This window comes from Panthera pardus, unplaced genomic scaffold (assembly GCF_024362965.1).
Source record: "Panthera pardus isolate Hobbes unplaced genomic scaffold, ASM2436296v1 HiC_scaffold_20, whole genome shotgun sequence".
NCBI lineage: Eukaryota > Metazoa > Chordata > Mammalia > Carnivora > Felidae > Panthera > Panthera pardus.
The window spans coordinates 70,701,413-70,724,410 of record NW_026526766.1 but is presented as its reverse complement, the minus strand read 5'-3'; the positions used below and the strand labels follow the sequence as shown (position 1 = coordinate 70,724,410).

General features: G+C 38.9%; 1 protein-coding gene across 2 annotated transcripts in view; it reads left to right on the top strand.

Annotated features, from left to right (window-relative positions):
• SVEP1 (sushi, von Willebrand factor type A, EGF and pentraxin domain containing 1) overlaps positions 1-22,998 on the top strand; it is a 201,326-nt gene that overhangs the window by 58,106 nt on the left and 120,222 nt on the right. For both annotated transcript variants that reach the window (XM_053908172.1, XM_019454226.2), the window contains exons 4-7: positions 2,115-2,273; positions 3,639-3,818; positions 12,432-12,611; positions 19,437-19,634. In XM_053908172.1, the coding sequence (XP_053764147.1) occupies positions 2,115-2,273; positions 3,639-3,818; positions 12,432-12,611; positions 19,437-19,634 (717 nt within the window). The remainder of the gene's footprint in view (positions 1-2,114; positions 2,274-3,638; positions 3,819-12,431; positions 12,612-19,436; positions 19,635-22,998) is intronic.

Below are 22,998 nucleotides of genomic sequence, written 5' to 3'. Positions count from 1 at the left end.
CTCCCCCGTTCATGCTCTGTCTCTCTCTGTCCCAAAAATAAATTAAAAACATTGAAAAAAAAATTAAAAAAAAAAAAAAAAGAATCTGGACTCTGGATACAAACTATCCAGGTTCAAATCTCAGCTTTGCCACTTACTGTGTAACTTTGGCAAGTTATTTAACCTCTTACTGCCTTGGTTTTCTCACCTATAAAAGGAAATTAATAATATTAGTTACTTCATAGGTCTTTAAGGAGATATTAAAAGACAATATTTATAAAATATGTAGAACAGTCCCTGGGACATAGTAAATACCATATAAATATTTACTTTAAAATTCTAGCTCTACTCTTCCTCTCAATTTTGTTGTAAACCATATATATATTTTTTTTTTTTTAAATAAATAAGCCAGACCTTATCTTCTCAGAAACAGAGCTTAAACAAATGACAACAGGAAGGGTAAAGGAATGTGCTACCATTTAGAAATATGTGACTTGCTAATTAAGAACAAGATAAATGTAACTTTGATTTTTTTGTCATAAAAATGTAGTAAACCAATGTTAACTACTAAAGAAAAAATTCTAGCTGTATTACCTCCTCAGTAACTTCACTCAAGTCAGCAAATCTCTCTAAGCCTCCATTGTCTCATCTTTAAGGTGGACAAAATACTAATAAAATTAATGCAAATATTAATAACACTATTAATACTATTGACTAATACTTTGTAGACTAAATGAGATGATTTATATAAAATAGTATCACAAGTATATATTACTTGTTTCTACTATTTTTAAAATTATTTTTTTAATGTGTGTTTATTTTTGAAAGACAGAGAGGGAGACAGAGCATGAGCGGGGGAGGGGCAGAGAGAAAGGGGGACACAGAATCCAAAGCAGGCTCCAGGCTCTGAGCTGTCAGCGCAGAGCCCAATGCGGGGCTCGAACCCACGAAGTGTGAGATCATGACCTGAGCCGAAGATGGACACTTAGCCAGCTGAGCCACCCAGGCGCCCCTGTTGCTACTATTGTTAAATAATTGCACATGTACTTGACAGTGCTACATCAAATTAGCTGAGCATTGCAAGTCCTTCTTTTGGAAATGTCCTTTTTTTTTCTTTTAATGTTTATTTATTTTTGGGAGAGACAGAGCATGAGCAGGGGAGAGGCAGAGAGAGAGGGAGACACGGGGAAAAAAGCAGGCTCCAGGCTCCAAGCTGTCAGCACAGAGCCTGATGCAGGCTCAAACCCACGAACCCACGAACCCGCGAGATCGTGATCTGAGCCAAAGTCAGAAGCTTAACCACTGAGCCACCCAGCCGACACCTTTTGGCAATTTCCTTACTCAGTTTTGAGTTATTTTGTAGTAGATGTGTAACTCCAGAGAGTAAGTCACAGATTCAAAGTGACATTGTCAGTAAAGAGCACTGTGTCTGTAAAATTGAAGCAAGATCAGTTAGATCCTGCTTTTGATCTGTGTGTGTGTGTGTGTGTGTGTGTGTGTGTGTGTGTGTGTGTGTGAGAGAGAGAGAGAGAGAGAGAGAGAGAGAGAGAGAGAGAGAGAGAGAGATTTTCTGAGCCAGGGACAGCAGGGTCTTAATAATTCTTTTTTCTTCAAAGGGCCTATTTCCCATCAGTTGGATTATTTCCCTCTTTTACTTTCTTCTATCCTTAGACAAGTGCTTTGAACAGAAACAATGGGCTCCTTGGTTTTTGCGTATTTGGCTCTTCTCCTCTGCTGGCAGACGATCCCAGAGTGTAGTAGGGGCTGCACAGGTGGGGGTAGGAGAATACAGAGTCAACAGTATTTATTAAGAATTTTTATATGTCCTGTATCACTGATTCCTTTTAGTCCCTTAACATGCATTGTTGTTTTGGTTTTTCCCACAAATAAGCCCAGGCATCTCATGCTGGGTTGTGTTGTAATCGTAACTAATTGTGGGACTGAATAGGCCACATCCTAACCTGTAAATAACAAACTACATTATTCTTAAAAAAAAAGAATCTCTGCTTCTGTCCTTGCTTGAATTATACTATTATTTGTATGGAAAGCTATTATTGGGATTTTTTTCTGCCTACTTAGTCTCAAAAATGTTAATTATCACTTACCATCAATTAATATAAAATGGACTTCCACAGCTTGCCCATCAGGGACATACAAACCAGAAGGTTCTCCAGGAGGAATCAGCACTTGCCTTCCGTGTCCTGATGAAAATCACACCTCTCCACCTGGAAGTACGTCCCTGGAAGACTGTGTCTGCAAGGAGGGATATCGGGCATCCGGCCAGACCTGTGAAGGTAAGCCTCCCACATTTGGCAAATGGGAAATACAAAAGCTGATCTCTTAAGAAAAATGATGCTGATATTTCCATCCATTTTATTTTAAATGATCTCTAATAATCCTTTCTCTAATCTTATTTGGGGGAAGTTCTTTTTTTTTCTTTTAATTATAACCATAGGCACCAAGGTGGCTATATATTTTAAAAATATTTTTTAATGTTTGCTTTATTTTTTATTTTTGAGAGAGAGAGAGAGAGAGAGACAGGATGAGCGGAGGAGAGGCAGACACACACGCATGCACGCACGCACACACGCACACACAAACACACGCGCGCGCAGAATCCGAAGCAGGCTCCAGGCTCTGAGCTGTCAGCACAGAGCCTGACATGGGGCCCGAACTCATGAACCGTGAGATTATAACCCGAGCTGAAGTCAGACACTCTACTGACAGAGCCACCCAGGTACCCCCCTTTGCTTTTATTAAGTAGCATTTCTTATCAGTACATACACCCATATCTTGCTCCAGAGAAAGTAGATCTGAGACCCCAATAACTATGAAACCAGAAAGATTTAGTACTTGAAAAAGATCTAAATATGAATCTAAAAGCCACAAATTTAACAAAAAATATAACAAATGAGCTAGTTTGGGCTCTGGTGATATTTATATCCATTTAAGAGAATATGTTTATGAGTAAAGTGTCTTGATATTATTCATATCAAAAATTAAAACTGTGTGATTAGTCTGTAACATGTACAAGAGGCTGTGGCTCTTGGGATTTGTAGCAAACATACTTTGTTGAATTTATTCTTTGTTTTACGCCACCTTAATTAAGGAGGAAAATAGGGGCGCCTGGGAGGCTCAGTGGGTTAAGCGTCCAACTTCAGCTCAGGTCATGATCTCATAGTTCGTGAGTTCAAGCCCCACTTTGGGTTCTGTGTTGACAGCTCAGAGTCTGGAGCCTGCTTTGGATTCTGTGTCTCCCTCTCTCTCTCTCTCTCTACCCTCCGCCTCTAATGCTCTGTCCCTGTCTCTCTCTCAAAAATAAATAAATATTTAAAAAAGAAGGAAAATAGGTTATGACCTATGAAGATCAAGAACTAGAAAATTTCATATCCACATAGATGTCAAAATAAAACATTTTTAGGGCTTAAAATATATTTAGTCTGTTTAAAAAATTGGAAGTAAATACATACCTAATAGGAGTGAGATGTAAGGGTTCTTCTTTCAAATATGCACTTAGAAATTGAGATGCAGTAAATTGGAATGATGTGGGTAATTTAGCTGTGTGTGTAAAATGTCCTCTTAAACAAACACAGGAAAGGAGGCTGTTTCATAGGCAAAAGGCTAATTTTGCTTTTTTATTTTCTTTCTGTAAATGTTAGTTGTCCACTGCCCTGCCCTGAGGCCTCCCGAAAACGGTTACTTTGTCCAGAACACTTGCAACAACCACTTCAATGCAGCCTGTGGGGTCCGATGTAACCCTGGATTTGACCTCGTGGGAAGCAGCATCCTTCTGTGTCTACCCAATGGTTTGTGGTCCGGTTCAGAGAGCTCCTGCAGAGGTATGCAAACTGCCAGTTCACATTGTTTATTGATTGCCTTGCTTGATTTCCTTGACTTAACCTTTAATGGACCAGTGAAGTTCTTTGTTTCTTTTGATTTCATAGACCACAGACCACAGAAAGAGAAAAAAATTATAGGGACATTGGAAGTCAGAACTACTAAGTTCAATTGACCACATCATCGTAAACTATGCCCTCTATGTTTCTTTTATGAACGGACAGAGAGCAAAGAAAGGGCCTCCCTGGGAAGGAAATGGACAGGTTACCCCAAACCTCAGATTTCAAGCGGCCAAAATAGGGTGCCAAGGAGAGGGTTAGAATGAGGGCTTTGAGGACTCATGTGATTGGAGGACTCAGGGAGCCACATGAGGGTCCGGCAGTGGGAGCAGTGAGCCAACTTGTATGTCTCCAGCCTTTGCTTGGAATAGACAGTGTGCTGTAGAGAGTGGGGATTTGCCAAAGTGAGATCACAGAGTCTAGTCAGGCCAATAGAAATGGGGACTGTACCTCGAGTAGAAGCAGAGGCTCCCACATCACACAGAGAAAAGACAAATACTATGGTAGCTTAGTTCACCTCCACTCTCGCCATCTGTAGGATTTCCTTTCCTTCTTCTTACAACTATTACAACTCCCTAAGGTTTCACAAGTCGGGTTGGAAAAGACGGCTATCTAAGAAAAGAGGGGAACAAGCCAAAGGCCTTGAGAATCCCTCCTTTTCAAGCTTCTGAATACAGTATTCACCCGCTACCTAGAGTTGCCAGATGATATACAGGGGACACCCAGCGAGACGAGAATTTTAGATACACAACAACTTTTAGTGTAAGTGAGTCCCATGCAAGATGTGGGATTGACTTATACTAAAAATGAGGTGTTGATTTTCCAAAACTCAAATTTAACCGGATCTCCTCATTTGTTTGTTTGCTTTGCTAAATCTGGCAACCTCACCCCCCACCACATCCCCCAAGGCATCCTTTGGCAATACACTTTGCTGAGGATTTGACTGCTCCAGGGACCCCACATCACACAGCCCACTGGAGTACGGTAAGGAGTTTTCTCTTGGCTCTTGCACTCATAAGGGAAGCCCACCTACTCAGGCTCTGAGGTCGTTTGTGAGCCACAGGAGACAACCACTGTGGTTATCACCTGCCAGTTTTTACCATCTGCAAGTATGAGTCTGCTTAACTCAGGTCCCAACCCGTCCTCTTCTGTGTACCTACAAAAAAAGAAGAGGCACGCCTGTGCTGAGGTGGCTCAGTTAAGCCTCCATCGTCGGCTCAGGTCATGATCTCGCGGTTCATGAGTTCGAGCCCCACGTCAGGCTCCATGCTGACAGCTTGGAGCCTAGAGCCTGCTTCGGATTCTGTGTCTCCTTCTCTGTCTCTGCCCCTGCCCTGCTTGTGCTCTCTCCCTGTCTCTCAATAATAATAATAATAATAATAATAATAATAATAATAATAAACATTAAAAAAATAAGAAGAAATCAGCAAAATTGAACAAGAGAGTCCTGAAAGAAAAGGGAAACAAATGGAATCACTGAGATTCTAAGGCAATTACAGTGCTTAAAATAAGGCCAGGATTCCAAGAAATAGGATATCTCTGAAAACAAAAGGATTTCTTAAGAGGAAATAAAAGTTTGCAGACACAATGAATAGATGTAGTTAAAAGCCAAATTAATAAGTTACAAAATCAACTCAAGAAACACTTCTGAAAGGGGCGCCTGGGTGGCTCAGTTGGTTAAGCCTCCGACTTCAGTTCGGGTCATGATCTCACAGTTTGTGTTTGAGCCCCATGTCGGGCTCTGTGCTGACAGCTCAGAGCCTGGAGCCTGCTTCAGATCGTGTGTCTCACTCTCTTTCTGCCGCTACCCTGCTTGTTCTCTCTCTCTCTCTCTCTCTCTCTCTCTCTCTCAAAAATAAATAAAACATTAAAACTTTTAAAAAAAGAAACTCTTCTGAAAGTAAAGCAGAGTTTCAAAGATTAAAAAAATATAAAATGATAACGTGACATGAGAATAGTCCCGGGAAATAGACTCTTCATATTTGGAACCTAGAGAGAGAGTGGAATGAAAGAGAACATAGCCCCAAGCAGAAATCTTGAACATAAATGCAACGAACATCTTTGATATTCAGTTTAAAATCACTTAATGAGTGCTAGAAAAAATTATTGAAAACAGATCCATGTCTGGAAAGAATCGTAGTGAAATTTGTGAATGTGTTGGAAAAATAGAAAATTGTGCCTGTTTCACAGTTAGAAATAAATAATATTACCTACAAAGGAAAGAGAATCAGACTTGAGCCTCTTATTAGCCATTCTAAATATGAGAAGATAAGGGTATGTTGCCAGGAGTCTGAGAGAAAAGAATCAGACCCTAGATTTCTGAGCTCAGATCAGCTACTGTTTTATGTGGGAAGGCCAAGGAAAGACATTTTCAGTCATGCAGTCTCAAATGGTAAAAAAGCCACATCCCATGCCTGAAAAAGTTAAATGCAGAAATCCTCTTAGATATATTCCTATAAAGTCAACAGTTATCAGCTCTGTGTAAAATCACTACCCCTTCTTCCAAATACGTCATGGCAGAGGGTGGAAAACATTACATTTTAACTTTTCCACTTACTGGTCTTCCAAAGAAGAGTGAGAAAAGCGGGTAGACGACGCCTTCAGGGTAAGGTCCAACCCCTGCCTCTTTACCCTCCACAGTCTACACCCTGAGCCTCAAATCCTACACTAAAGCCATAAGAAATGGCCATGTCCTCTCGGGAAGCCATCCTTTGACAAGTTGTTACCACAGCTTTGAGTGCCTGATGGCCCTGAATTTGCTCTTTGTCTCTCTATATAAACCCTCTGCTGTCATCAGACTTCTCAGCCTGGATGGGATGACCTCAACTTCTGTACGTGTGTCCACGTACCCGTTCTCCCCTCATTCTAGAGCCTGTGCTCTGTGTGTCAGGCTCAGTCAAGGAGGCACAGTGACCACGAGTGTCATGGGATGAGGGATTTATTTTAGGAATTGGACCTTATGCAATTTTGGAAGGAGCTGAAGGCAAACTGAAGATCTAGAAGAGAAGTTGGAGCATCAGAGGTATTTCTACCAACTCAGTCTGTGAAACCAAGCCTGCCCTGCTGCTGGGGTGGGACTGAAAAGGAGAAATGCGTTGAGAGGTCTTAGAGAAGGTCTCCATGGTTCCACAGCCAAGAGCCTGGCAGCAAGCTTGGGGCTTCCTCAGGCCAACACAGTCAACAATTGGGACATGGAATAGAGGCAAGCAAAGACAAGCTGGGATCCGTGGGACATGTCTACATTTGTCCATCACCGTGTCTGGCTACAGTGGTCCAGGCTGCTTTCCAAAATCCAGGGCACGTTCTTCTTCTGACCAACCCTAGCCTGGCCTGTAGTAAGGGGAGTCTGACAGCTTGTTTCCCAGCTTAACCAACTCGATATAATACAAACCAACACACTTAACTTTTATTAATCAGCTTGTCTATCGCCTCTGCTAGACTGAGTTCTTTATGAGCACAGAATGTATCTTTTCTTCTCAACCCTTAGTTATACCTCTGGTGAATGATCAAGAACTTGATCAATAGATGTAATGGTAAGTCCATTGATAAATAGATATACTGATGGTCGGACTGCGTCACTTCCCATTATGCATTCACATTGTTAAAGAGCATTCTTGTTCTTATTTATGTGATTTCAGTTGATATTCCAATATAAACAAAACAATGTTTATCAAAGATTAAAAGATCCCTTTAGTTTCATTCCCAAAGCTACCACATAACTTACCAGTGTACAGAGTTGTCCCGAATGAAGATATTTTCTCCCTTCCTCTGGTGCATCATTTGTGACTTTAGTTACTTGACATATTGTTCTTTGAAAATATATACCATATTTCATTAATTATAAAACACTTTCCCCCATATTTTAACATCTCTAAAAACTCAGATGTACCTTAAAGTCAGTGGCATGAAATCCTTTCATAGATATTACTGTTTATTTATCAGTGGCACATAAAATAACGGTGTGCCTCACAAATGGGGCCTCTGGCATTCAATGAAATATGACAGCTGCATTGGGATTCACTTCTGTTTCAGGACGGATAACTGGAGAAAGTTGTATTTTACATTTCCAGGTGAAATCTAACGGTACGAACAGAATCATTTTAGTTATGGCATCTCTTTCTTGCAAATCCTCCTGAAATCGAGACAGAAATGAAAGAGGAGTTTAAAATGTAAAGGCTTTTACAAATTTCATTTTGCATCATTAATGTTTTATAGTGTTAAGTAATACTTAATAGGCTTGAGCCTTCTTCCTCCTCTGTACTCATCATAAAGCATTTATACTTTTTGTTCAATTTTCTCTGAATTATACATTTATTTCTAAACTAGGAAGGGTTCTTTTTGTGGTTTCCTAATGATAACTAACTAAGCCACAACATCACAGTAAATTAAATTTTGCGATAGCAGGTTTCCTCAGAAAATGGCTCACACAACAATAAGAAGCCTACACTTAATATCAGATTTATTTTATTTTCAGTATAGATGCTATCACAATTTGGGTTTGACAGGAATTATTTATATGGGTGGAAATCTAATTAGTCTTTAAAATGAGAACCAGAGCAGGTGTCACAGTGTCTACTTCTTAGTAGACTGTATTCTTGAAACGATTGCTATTTTCTAAAAACACCAAATGAGCATTTAAAGTTGCTTTGACATGAATGTGAATCAAGAAACATTTATTGCACAATTTGTCAGCTTGTTGAAATAAAAAAAAATTTTATTGAACCTAATAAATAAACATGTTCCTATTAAGAATGATATTAAATGGTCATTCCTGGTTGAAAAGGAGTATAAAATGTTTAAGGGCTAACTAGGAATCCTTCCATATGCTTTGTTTTCTCAGAGGAGCAATCAAAGTTTATTGAAAGCAACATTTGAGAAGCAATATAATTTGTATGTGTATGAAACACCAACTCTAATTTACTATCAGTGCTCTTGAGAGATGTTGCGAATCCATTTCATTTTGAGTGGGAAAGCTGGAGTGATTTCATCAGTGTTTTAAATCTAAAAGCAGTTGTTTAAAATATGGCTTTCCAGATTTTATACATTTTGATCACAGGGATTTATCTTACCTTTTAATTCCACGTGGCACTTGGCATTGTCTTACATATGGTGGTCACACTGAGTAAAAACCAAACTGTGGAAGGCAAAATATTTCTATGCCCTTGATGCACTCAGCAATGATTCTACTTACGTGATGGGCACATTCAATAAAAATCAAGATGTGGAAGGCAAAATGTGTCTACTCATTTGTTACTAGTAGTTGATTTCGATCCAAGCCATCTCAGGGATTGAAAGGCAAAGGCTTATGGTTTAGCTTCTCATTTGATTTTTGTCTTTTCTCTAAGAATGATCAATCCTAAATATATATTTAATGCACCCAATTTTATGCTCTGCCGACTAATATCATTTGAATGGGTTCCTTCAGAATAGATCCTGCCAAGCAGTGACTTCAGTTGAATATGCACTGAATGTTTTGCCCCAACTTCATTTCCTATTATTATAAAGTTAAGCTTTCATCATAAATATATGCTTGATATGAAAAACTGGCAAATACAGAAATGTGGAAGAAAGAAAAATGCATCCTACCCAGAGTCCTCCAAAACATTCTGAGTCCCAAATGATTCTGTTCAAAAATATTTAGAGATTGCTATGTTGTCTTCAGGCCTTTAGTGTTGCAGAAGTGCTATTGTTGATAGTAGAACTTTGTTCTTCTGTAGGGGTTATTTTTTTGTGCTATTCCTGATGCTTGTAGGATTTTATCTGTGAGCACATGAGTTTATGTGACCATCCTTTGACATATCTAACAGAAACGCACCCTCTTTTCCTCTCTGTATTTCTGTTTATGACAGGGATGTACATGCTGTCTGACAGGACAAATTTCCACGGGGCTGGACAGCCTCCCCGCTCCCTCTTTCTTCCCCTTTCCCTTCTTCCTACCTTACCTTCTCCTCCCTTTTTTTCAGCTTCCTCTCCCTCCTCTACACTGTCCTTCATATCCCCTTTCCCTTTTCTCTCCTCCCCTCCTTCTCTTATACCTACCTTCTCCTCCCCTTCTCTTCCCTGTCTTCTCTCTTCTTATTCTCCCATTTCCTTTCTCCTTTTCCCTTGCCCTCCTTCCCCTGATTGGAAATCTGAAGGGAGTGGGTTTAAGCTAGAACTGGAGAAAAAGAAGTAGAGAGAGTATAAATTCTTTAGAGATGATTTTATCTACAGAACACACAACATATTGGAGAGCCCAGTAGGGTACAGAAACTGATGGAGTTGAAGCCCTTCAGCGAGTGATCCAAGAAGACAGGAGGTTGTTGTCAGAGGGTGGGATGTTAGCTTGGTGATGGCAAGGTCTAGAGGATAAGGCAATGAAATAGGTGAAGGATTTGGTTATTGCAGGAAAGGAGGTGAAGAATATGACCCCACAATACTGGAATGATCATCTACACAGACAATGAAATCATCAATGTGTGTGTGTGTGTGTGTGTGTGTGTGTGTGTGTCTGAGAGAGAGAGACAGAGACAGATAGAGAGATAGAATAAAATCTTCAAAGAATGAGAAGTGGCCCGGAGGTCAGCAGACAGTTGGGGGGAGAAAGATGTTGAATATTTAATATGATACTTTGATACTTTGTGGGAGCTAAAAGGTTTTACAGAGAAGGGAGGAGGAAGAGAGAATAATCTGGGAAGGCACAAGGAACAAAGAGGACATCTTTTTCTCCAGGCCTTGTCTATAAGAGACCATTGGATTCTGAGTAAGATAAGAAAGTGAGAGAAAAGTTCACAAGTGAAGTTTAGGTTATGAGGGGATTTATTGAAGACTGATTGTGTATTCCAGAGGGCAGGTGCCAGAGTTTGTGAGTTAGATTTGGATTAGACGTATATGAGGATGACCCTGATAGATGAGGGATAACTTTGGAGCCTTGGGCTTCCTATGAGATTGTCAGAAACAGAAATATAGGGCATCATGGGATTAATTGAGAGAGACCCTAAAACACATTATGGGATTTTGGTGGGCTGGGCAGGGAGGAAAATCTTGCCAGGAGAGCTCAGAGCACAGATTCCATTTGGGGACCTGTAGAGGCAGAATCAGCATGAGTACTCTCTCGTAGCTTCTCTGATGTAGTGTTGAAGCCATCAAGTTAGAATTTGCAGTACTAGGAAAAGGCATGTGTCTCTGGACACCCCGTGGGCCTTCTGCTGGTGGTGTTGAGGCTGACTGAGGCACAGGGGCATTTCCAGCATTGAGGGGTTAGTAAATACCCCTTGGCTACTCTCTCAGGGTGGTTTTGAAGTTGGTAGAAAAAAGGATCATGTCACCAGTTGTACCTGCTCACTTCTGAGCCCAGGGAAATGTGATCCTAAGTCACATGCTCTACCTCTGAGCAGGGCTGGAGCACACACAAATCCCATGAGATGAAAGAGGGGAGAAACCTTTCCCTAGGAGAGTAGCAAAGGAGTGAATGGATGCTGGGCACAGGACATTAGGAATTGTGTACAGCTGCTGCTATTTCCAAGACCCAAATAACAATGTCTTAAAGCAATTAAGAGTTTACTTTTCTCTCATCTAAAAGAAGACGAGAAGCTGGTATGATAGCTCCATTATCATCAGAGACCCAGGCTTCTTTAATTTTTTTTGCTGTACCCTCTTAGTACTTGATAGTTATTCTATAGTAGTATCTCGTACTTAGACGATAATATGCTGGGGTACCATCCCTCATGTCCGTATTTCAGGACAACAAAGGAGGAAGAGGGGAAGGCAAAAAGTACTCTCTCAATTGAAAGGGTCACCATTAAAAAGCTTTTCCACACATCCCGCACAACTGCAGCTTATATTTCATTGGCTGTCAATCATTGTGATGGAGGTGGGCAGTTGTTACCTTCTAACTGTGCATATTTGGTGCTGAATAGAACTGGGAAGAATGTTATCGGGTGCCCAACTGGCACTCTTTGCCAAAGCAGCAAAACACACAAACAAAACAACGTTAGCGCGTAAGTCAAGATTAGCATCATGAAGTAGAGTTTGCAGCAAGTGTCTTGGAAGAAAGGAGTGAAAAAGCCAAAAGGAGCAGAGTTACAGTCAAGGAGTAGGATACTGAAATTGAAGATTACAGAGGCTGGGGTCATTAAAAGCCCAGGATGTACCCATGAGATCTGAGAATTGAGTTAATCGTGAACCTGAATCCCTGTCCTGGAAAAGACGTCCTCTTTTTGTTGGAATGTAGCCTGGAAAAGCTCAGCCGAGGCCCAGCTGAAGGTTGAAGATCCCTTCCTTTGTCAGCCACCTCCAATCTACAGGTATCATCGTCCATCTAGGACCAGACTCCTTAGGTTAAGTTTCCCACTTATGGGCAGGAGGTTGAGTGCCAGGATCTTAGTAGGGCAATGCATTTGATGAAACACATGCCTTCAGTTGTCCCATACTAACTCAAAACATAATGATGTGCTATTTACTATTTGCCATTTTAAGAAAAGTTATTTTCTTGCTTGCAATGTGTAGGCATTGTTAAACTTCCTATTTTTGTCTTTATTTAGTAAAATGTGACCCAATGTTTTTCATTTTATATAGTACGAACATGCCCCCATCTTCGCCAACCCAAACATGGCCGCATCAGCTGTTCTACCAAGGAAATGTCCTACAAGACAGTGTGTTTGGTTACCTGTGATGAAGGGTACAGACTAGAAGGAAGTGCTAAGCTTACTTGTCAAGCTAACACCCAGTGGGATGGTCTAGAACCTCGGTGTGTGGGTAAGTCATGGAAGGCATGGTGCATTTGGTGATTTATTTCTCTTGCTCTCTGATTTCTCCTTTCTTCTGTGAAGGCCTAGAACTTCTGTGAAGTTGATTCATAATGAATATAAATCCACATCCATGTATACAGATGCGCGGAGACACAGGTATACAGGTACATAAACGAATGTGCAGTTTTATTCCTCTCCACTGATAAAAAGACACCAGAATCCCATTATCCGAGTCACTGAAGTTTACAGCTTGAAATGATGATGATGTTTTTTTTTAACTCGGGCCAATTTGGATGGATTTTTTAAAGACCAAATTCTGTGTGATTCCCTTGCTTTGTTAAACGGAAGTTACTTTTTTACCTTGTTGATAAAAGGACAAAATTATGAACCAGTGAACCTTAGGATAGACCATAATTTCTATTTCATCAGAAGATTTTTTGCCTTGTCCTTCTCGAAGAGTTGTGACATCTCACTACTGAAATCAGGTCCAGAATGAATAAATTCAGGAATCTTTCCAGTTTGCTGCTCGTTATACACTGTAAATACAAATGATAACGATAATGATGATGATGATGAGGATCCTTATAAAATGTCAGATGTAGTATACAGAGCTTGGCAGGTAGATAATTAAATAAGCAACTTCCAAAAAAGGAAAAAGAAGAACTATATATAAGGAATAAATTGAAATATGCCAGGACCCAAGATGGGAAAACTAGGTACTATGAATCTGTCAGTTCCTTCCAAATTGATTTACAGGTTTGTTCTAGTATAATCTAGTACTGGATCCATGGTTGATGAAGGTATCACCAGGAAGGTTGTTGAGCTTGCAGGGTATGGGGGGATTCATTTAACAGTCCAAAAGTTGACCCTCACTGTTTAAGCTAAGAAAAACTGATATTATCAAACTGAGAAGAGATTAATCTCTCCTGGATGGGCAAATGAAATTCACTATTAAGCAAAAATTCAATTCATTAGCAATGAGATGCCTACTATTATGGATATTGTAAGACTTAGGCCTGGAATACGTTGTATTTCCCTGTAGACAGAAGCTGCAAGGACACCCAAGTCAAGAATACACTTAGTTTGTATGAAACCCAGACAAAGGGAGATAGCCCTTCAGATATTCCACAGAATTAAATGAGGTAAAAATGATGGATCTTCCATCATAGAAAGGTGCCTTTACGATGGCACAATAAATGTCAATGAACTTCTTTAGCTGGGATGTTGTCTCCTTACACTAGAGTTTCTATGTAAGTACTAATGTTTACTCCCAAGAATCACCTCTTACCCTGCTTCCATGGCTGATCAACTCCTCTTCTGAGGGACCCAATCTTTTTTTAGAAATAGTAATACTGGGGTGCCTGGGTGGCTCAGTCACTTAAGCATCAGACTCTGCATTTCCGCTTAGGTTATGATCTTAGGGTTGGTGAGGTCAAGCTCAGAGTTGGGCTCTGCACTGACAGCACAGAGCCTGCCTGGGATTCTGTCTCTCCCTCTCTCTCTCTGCCCCTCCCTGACTTGTGTGCTCTCTCTCTCTCTCAAAAGTAAATAAAATAAAACTTTAAAAAAAAATGCATCTAATAAGGTTTTCCTATTCTCAGTTCTTTTAAAAACCATTGTGTGCATTTCTGTAATGATTTAAATTTTTTTTTCAACATTTATTTATTTTTGAGACAGAGAGAGACAGAGCATGAACAAGGGAGGGTCAGAGAGAGAGGGAGACACAGAATCTGAAACAGGCTCCAGGCTCTGAGTGGTCAGCACAGAGCCCGACGCGGGGCTCGAACCCACGGGCAGTGAGATCATGACCTGAGCCGAAGTCGGACACTTAACCGATCGAGCCACCCAGGCGCCCCTGTAATGATTTAAAGCATATGCAAATCTTGGTGATTTATGTAACCATCGAAGGGAGATTGCATCCCTTTTTACAGTTTATTGAAGAACCACTCACTGTAGCCTCCAAATTCTGACAACAACCGTAATTACTATGATAATTCTGATTTTTAAAAAATTGATATAAATGAATAGGATGTGTGTTGAAGAATAGACAGGTACAAAACACAAATTTTGAACATGAGGTAAAATGAGGGAGAACTTATTCTCACCATCATAAAAACAGATTGTACACCTACAGTAATTAAAATAGCACATTAATGGTACAAGGATGCACAGAACAATGGAGCTACACACGACTAAATATGGTACAGAAACAAACAAACAAGTGCTATAGAAGAATATAGCACTTGGTAAAGGAAACTTCAGAAATCAATGGGGAAAAAGTTTATCTAAAAATTAGTCTTGACTCTCACTACACACCCACAAAAAAAATCACTAAATTAAGTTAATTAGTTCAATTGGGCAAGTTAAGGGGTGAAATGTAAGAAAAGGTACAGATTTTTATGAAGGAGAACTTTCTTTTTTTTTTTTTTTTTTATTTTTATTTTTTTTATTTTTTAATATATGAAATTTACTGTCAAATTGGTTTCCATACAACACCCAGTGCTCATCCCAAAAGGTGCCCTCCTCAATACCCATCACCCACCCTGCCCTCCCTCCCACCCCCCATCAACCCTCAGTTTGTTCTCAGTTTTTAACAGTCTCTTATGCTTTGGCTCTCTCCCACTCTAACCTCTTTTTTTTTTTTTTTTTTTTTTTTTTTTCCTTCCTTCCCCTCCCCCATGGGTTTCTGTTATGTTTCTCAGGATCCACATAAGAGTGAAACCATATGGTATCTGTCTTTCTCTGTATGGCTTATTTCACTTAGCATCACACTCTCCAGTTCCATCCATGTTGCTACAAAAGGCCATATTTCATTTTTTCTCATTGCCACGTAGTATTCCATTGTGTATATAAACCACAATTTCTTTATCCATTCATCAGTTGATGGACATTTAGGCTCTTTCCATAATTTGGCTATTGTTGAGAGTGCCGCTATAAACATTGGGGTACAGGTGCCCCTATGCATCAGTACTCCTGTATCCCTTGGATAAATTCCTAGCAGTGCTATTGCTGGGTCATAGGGTAGGTCTATTTTTAATTTTCTGAGGAACCTCCACACTGCTTTCCAGAGCGGCTGCACCAATTTGCATTCCCACCAACAGTGCAAGAGGGTTCCTGTTTCTCCACATCCTCTCCAGCATCTATAGTCTTGAAGGAGAACTTTCTAAGAATAAAAGACAATCTGAATTTTTTTTTTAATTTTTTTTTAACGTTTATTTATTTTTGAGACAGAGAGACAGAGCATGAACAGGGGAGGGGCAGAGAGAGAGGGAGACACAGAATCTGAAACAGGCTCCAGGCTCTGAGCTGTCAGCACAGAGCCCGATGCAGGGCTTGAACTCACGGACCATGAGATCCTGACCTGAGCTGAAGTCGGACGCTTAACCGACGGAGCCACCCAGGCGCCCCAAGACAATCTGAATTTTTAATGGAGAAGAATTTCCTAAGAATAAAAGGACAAAAGAATAGATTTGAATACATAAATATTTAAATACATAAAGATTTAAATATTAAACAGTAACTCTTCAAATGAATTCTTTACATCACTAAAAGGCAAACAGTGAAAAAGAAAGGTTACTTGAAACACACACAACCGCGTCAATGTTATTAATGATTGTCCTTAACATTTTCTAAAGTATGAAACTAGACAAAAACACAAAAGTGTGTAGACTCCAATACCAAGAGTCATAAAGGAAGTGAATTAAATGGATAAAGGAGAAATTTAAAAATACAATTTTTAGAAAATAAAAAATGAGAAATTTCTAAAACCAGAGTTACGAGATATGGGCTAAATTACACACTGATGTAATTTTATAGTTATAAATCCTTTCATTGTTAATCAGGGAAGTGGAAACAATTAAACATTAAATTCAAAAGTTGGGAAAAGAAAGATTGCAATGGAAGTTGAAAGAAATACATACTAATGTTTAAGTAAAGGAAAATGAGCTATAAAGGGAGATGGGATGCCATAGAGTGAGTAAGAGGGAAATCTTTGAATAAAATAATGGATTTTTAAAGTATAAGTAAGAAAAATGCAAAAGTAAAATTATTCTAAGAAGCTCTAACAAAGAATATAAGAGGCCAGAGGTTTTTCAAAGAATAATAAAACATCATACATAAATATGTGCACATAAAATAAAAATCATTGATATTTTATGTATGATTTTCTATGAAAATGAAAGTTTTTAAATGAATCAAGAAAAAGTAGAAATGCAAGTGTATAATTAGTCATAAGTGGAAAATGTTATCAGAGTTTTAATTCTCCAAAAATGACTGAGGGACCAATGAAACTCTTCCAGACTTTTCAGAAACAGTAACTCTGTACTGTATAATTTGGCCCAAGTAATGGGAAGCTAAACAGGTTATATTAACAAATAAAATAATGTTATTTTGTTGGCAACCCGATAGCTATTACCAAAAAACAGATAATAAACTATGACAGCAAATATGCTACCAGTCCATATCTGAAAGAATAGCCTGTCAAACAAGTAGGGTTTATCCCAGGAATGCAGAAGGGCTTAAAATAAGATATAATCTATCAACATAATAAATTACTTCACCATAACAAATAGGAAAAATTCATATGGCTGCTTGGTAGAAGATAAAAATGCCATTCATCATCGTTTAAATCACATTTTCAATACAATTCTGAGGAACTCTTGTTGATAACTGACATAATAAAAAAGATGTCCTTAAACCCACAGCCACTTATGGAACAATATAGGCAGTCTTATTAAATCTGGGAAGAGAAAAGGGTGCTGGCTCAGAATTATCCATTGTTTAGTATTGTTCTCAAAGCTGGAGCACTTGTAATAAATGTTAAGATTAGAGTTTTGGGGATTTAAAACCATCATCATTTGTAGATTACATGCCTTAAAATTGAATGAATCTACTAAGAGAGTTGAGAGTTCACTAAAGTCCTAAGAATACCAAATAAAGAACTTTTCCGTATACAGTGATAAGCAGAATATATAGTGAAAAATCACATTCAAAAGATTTGTGGAAAATATAAAATATGTAAGAATAATCTTAAACAGCAGTGCATGGAACCTGTGTCACACAAACTACAAAATGTTACTGAGAGGCAAAAAACATACCTTAATATTTTAATAAAATTGTATCAAAATGAAAGTTCTCTCTAAATATATGTATAGGTAAAAGGCAATCTCATTTAATATCCCAACAAAGCTTTTCTTTTTGACCCTCTTTTGGAATTAGGAAGTGATTCTAGAGCTTATCTGGAAGAATATGTAGGCAAGAATCACGAAAATAAGATTGAAATATAGATCAAGATGATTGAATAGATCCTGAAACTTACGAGTTTCATGTATTACTAAGGAAGCATCACAGGTCAGTTGCGAAGAAAAGATTTATTCAATTTATAATATAGAAAAATTGGCTGGCTCTTTGGGAAAAACAAATGAAACAAAATGAATTTCTCGTATGTCTTTAATTCATACCAGACACTGACATTAATTCTTCATAGATATTAAAATATAAAGAAAAAAATAAAACCGTTAAAAATTAGAAGACAGTATAGTTAAAATAGGTGAGCGTTAGCCAATTTCAGGACTTAAGTATAAAAGCAGCAGACATAAAATCAGCAGATTAGACTATATAAATAATTAAAGACATGTTTACCCCAAATACCATAAGCAAACAATAAAAAAGAGAATATTAATAGGGAACAAAATCTTCAACAATTATCACAGCCAACAGAATAATTTTCTTAATTTATGAAGAGCCATCCATAAATAAGGGATATTGAGCCCCACGTAGTCATTACATTTGAACCGCAAATTTGGCTCTGTGTTTTGCTCTTCATCACAGCCGAACAGCAAGGCTGGGCAGTCATTCGGCACATACTGGGCGAAAATAAAAGAAAGAAACCAATTTCTCAGGAACAATTGCATTTGCCGGCACAGACGGTTAAAAGAAATTTCAGGGAGGAGGCCTGGTGGTGAAGTGTTTAGGGGCACAGAGAGTCTGCCACTTAGCTGCGGGGTGACCTCAAGAATGTAGATTGTGGGTAACTTCCCCATAGTTGTGCCTTGGGACTCTTGTTTGTAAATGGGAATGGTAACAATACCCCTTAGCGCATAGGATTGAATGAGTCGATGCTTGTAAAGCACTTAGAACAATGACCAGCACATAGTACATACGTGTTAGCGATTATTACATGGGAGATGCAAAGTAAAGATGTTAGCACTGCTGCCGGGAGAATCATTCCTACAACAAATAAATGTGCATATGGGCAGACACACACACACACACACACACACACACACACACACACACACACCCTACATTAGGTCTTAGTCTTGGCTTTCCATTTTGTTTGCCTTCTGCCCACTTCATTTGTTATTCTTCATTGATTCCAAAGATAACATTAAGGGTCAGGGCCCCGATTATGACACAGTGATTTGAGGGAGGGAATAAAAACTTTTCTCACAATGTGCCCACTTAAATAAAGATGGAACCAATAAAAACTCATAAAATGGAGACTGCTGAATATTTTGCTTAATCCATGAACGCGGAACTCTGTTTACTCTTTCATACTTCAGAACCTTAAATGTTCCACAAACTGAAAGTGATAACAGTCACAGTTGGCATTAATTAAAATATAAGAAGTTTTTCAAGGTGTTGATGCACTGGCAAAATAACATGAGATAACCAGAGAGAGAACAGCTCAGCGTTGTTTATAATCTATCATAGGTTCAGTGTCATCAACAGATACCGTTTAGTGACTTACATCAGTTCCAAGGCAGCACAATTGTATTTTTCTTGAAATTTGTGGAAATGCAAGTAACACTCTTTCACTTCCCTACAATAGAGCGCCACTGCCCCACGTTTCAGAAACCCAAAGGTGTCATCATCTTCCCGGCCAGCTGTGGCAAGCAGCCTGCCAGACCTGGGACGATTTGTCAACTGAGTTGCCGCAGAGGATTCATCTTATCAGGCGTCAGAGAAGAAGTGAGATGTACCACCTCTGGAAAGTGGAGTGCCAGAGTTCAGACAGCTGTTTGTAAAGGTAGGTCCCCTATTCCATCGGGCTGAAAACCAGATTCCTATATAACGATATACTGGTATAGTGTGGGGCTGTGCCTCGTTGCAGCTTTTGCTGCAAACCCATGATACAGTGGTGGGTATTATCCTAATATGATCTATGAGGGTTTCTGTTTCAAAATGATGGATTTACAGAATCCGATTATAATTTGCCAGGCAATGACAGAAGAAATAGAAAAATAAGGATAATTTTCAAGCTGGAAATCAGGTAAGTTTTCCACCAGGAGATGGAGATCTTTGAAGAATTTTAATGGCCCATATAATGCAGGACCAAATCAGTTTAAAGAGGCATGAGTTAAAAAAAAAAATAAAAAATTAAAGAGACATGAGCATCCCATTACTTTCATAGAATATTGCCATCTGACTGGCAGCAAGCATAGCCTGCTACATAAAAGGGGGTTTTAAAAACAAGAAAGAGTGCTTAGAAGTAAAAGCATCATAAATATCTCTAAGAGAAGGATAAATAAAGTGGAGTGGATATTGTCGAAAACAGTATTAGCGATTTGAAGAACCAAACTGAGAGTTCCCTCAGAACGGAGAAATAATACACAGCGAACTTGAATATCCCAATGGATCAAACTAAAAAGATGGAAGTTAAGAGATACCAGTGATAGATTTTTAAAAACCCAGTATCCATTTACTAACGAGTTCCAGAAGCAGCGAGAGGAGTAGATGGAGGAGAAAAACTTTCCTACCAGCAGAAGGAAGTTTCTCTGGGCCAAACTTGAGATCAATCATAGCCCAGGACGGCAGGATATTTTCACTACTGGTGAAATTTCTGAGTTCCAGAGTTTAACAAGAAAGTTTTATATATATATATGCATATATATATATATATATATGGATACACATATATACATACATATGTATAGATATAATATACATATAAAGTAGATATATATATATATGTATATATGTATAATTTATTGTCAAATTGGTTTCCATACAACACCAAGAGCTCATCCCAGCAGGTGCCCTCCTCAATGCCCATCATCCACTTTCCCCTCCCCCTCCCCCCCATCAACCCTCACTTTGTTCTCAGTATTTAAGAGTCTCTTATGATTTGCCTCCTTCTCTCTATATAACTTTTCCCCCCTTCTCCTCCCCCGTGGTCTTCTGTTAAGTTTCTCAGGATCCACATATGATTAAAAAAATATGGTATCTGTCTTTCTATGCCTGACTTATTTCACTTAGCATAACACTCTCCAGTTCCATCCACGTTGCTACAAATGGCCAGATTTCATTCCTTTTCATTGCCGCGTAGTATTCCATTGTGTATATAAACCACATCTTCTTTATCCATTTGTCAGTTGATGGACATTTAGGCTTTTTCCATAATTTGGCTATTGTTGAGAGTGCTGCTGTAAACATCGGGGTACAAGTGCCCTTATGCATCAGTATTCCTGTATCCCTTGGGTAAATTCTTAGAGGTGCTATTGCAGGGTCATAAGGTAGATCTATTTTTAGTTTTTTGAGGAACCTCCACATTGTTTTCCAGAGTGGCTCTACAAGTTTGCATTCCCACCAACAGTGCAAGAGGGTTTCTGTTTCTCCACATCCTTTCCAGCATCTATAGTCTCCTGATTTGTTCATTTTAGCCACTGTGACTGGCGTGAGGTGATATCTGAGTGTGGTTTTGATTTGTATTTCCCTGACGAAGAGTGACATTGAGCATCTTTTCATGTGCCTGTTGGCCATCTGGATGTCTTCTTTAGAGAAGTGTCTATTCATGTCTTCTTCCCATTTCTTCACTGGATTATTTTTTTTGTGTGTGTGGAGTTTGGTGAGTTCTTTATAGATTTTGGATACCAGCCCTTTGTCTGGTATGTCATTTGCAAATATCTTTTCCCATTCCGTTGGCTGCCTTTTCGTTTTATTGATTGTTTCCTTTACAGTGCAGAAGGTTTTTATCTTGAGGAGGTCCCAGTAGTTCATTTTTGCTTTTAATTCCCTTGCCTTTGGACATGTGTCAAGTAAGAAAATGCTGCGGCTGAGGTCAGAGAGGTTTTTCCCTGCTTTCTCCTCTAGGGTTTTGATGGCTTCCTGTCTCACATTCAGGTCCTTCATCCATTTTGAGTTTATTTTTGTGAATGGTGTAAGAAAGTGGTCTAGTTTCATTCTTCTGTCCTTCATTCTTACTGTCCAGCTCTCCCAGCAGCATTTGTTAAAGAGACTGTCTTTTTTCCATTGGATATCCTTTCCTGATTTGTCAAAGATTAGTTGGCCATACATTTGTGGGTCCAATTTGGAGTCTCTGTTCTATTCCATTGGACCCAAATAGATAAAATCATGAATGAAAATGGAATTATTACAACCAATCCCTCATAAATATAAGCAATTATCAGGGAATACTATGAAAAATTATATGCCAACAAACTGGACAACCTGGAAGAAATGGACAAATTCCTAAACACCCACACGCTTCCAAAACTCAAATGGGAAGAAATAGAAAATTTGAACAGACCCATAACTGGTGAAGAAATTGAATCAGTTATCAAACATCTCCCAACAAATAAGAGTCCAGGACCAGTGGCTTCCCTGGGAAATTCTGCCAAACATTTAAAGCAGAGGTAATACCTATCTTTCTCAAGCTGTTCCAAAAAATAGAAAGGGAAGGAAAACTTCCAGACTCATTCTATGAAGCCAGCATTACTTTGATTCCTAAACCAGACAGAGACCCAGCAAAAAAAAGAGAACTATAGGCCAATATCCCTGATAAATATGGATGCAAAAATTCTTAATAAGATACTAGCAAATAGAATTCAACAGCATATAAAGAGAATTATTCACCATGATCAAGTGGGATTCATTCCTGGGCTGCACAGCTGGTTCAATACTCGCAAACCAATCAATGTGATACATCACATTAATAAAAGAAAAGATAAGAACCATATGATCCTGTCAATCAATGCAGAAAAAGCATTTGACAAAATTCAGCATCCTTTCTTAATAAAAACCCTCGAGAAAGTCAAGATAGAAGGAACATACTTAAACATCATAAAAGCCATTTATGAAAAGCCCACAGCTAATATCATCCTCAATGGGGAAAAACTGAGAGCTTTCCCCCTGAGATCAGGAACACGACAGGGATGTCCACTCTCACCGCTTTTGTTTAACATAGTGTTGGAAGTGCTAGCATCAGCAATCAGACAACAAAAGGAAATCAAAGGCATCAAAATTGGCAAAGATGAAGTCAAGCTTTCATTTTTTGCAGATGACATGATATTATACATGGAAAATCCGATAGACTCCACCAGAAGTCTGCTAGAACTGATACATGAATTCAGCAAAGTCGCAGGATACAAAATCAATGTACAGAAATCAGTTGC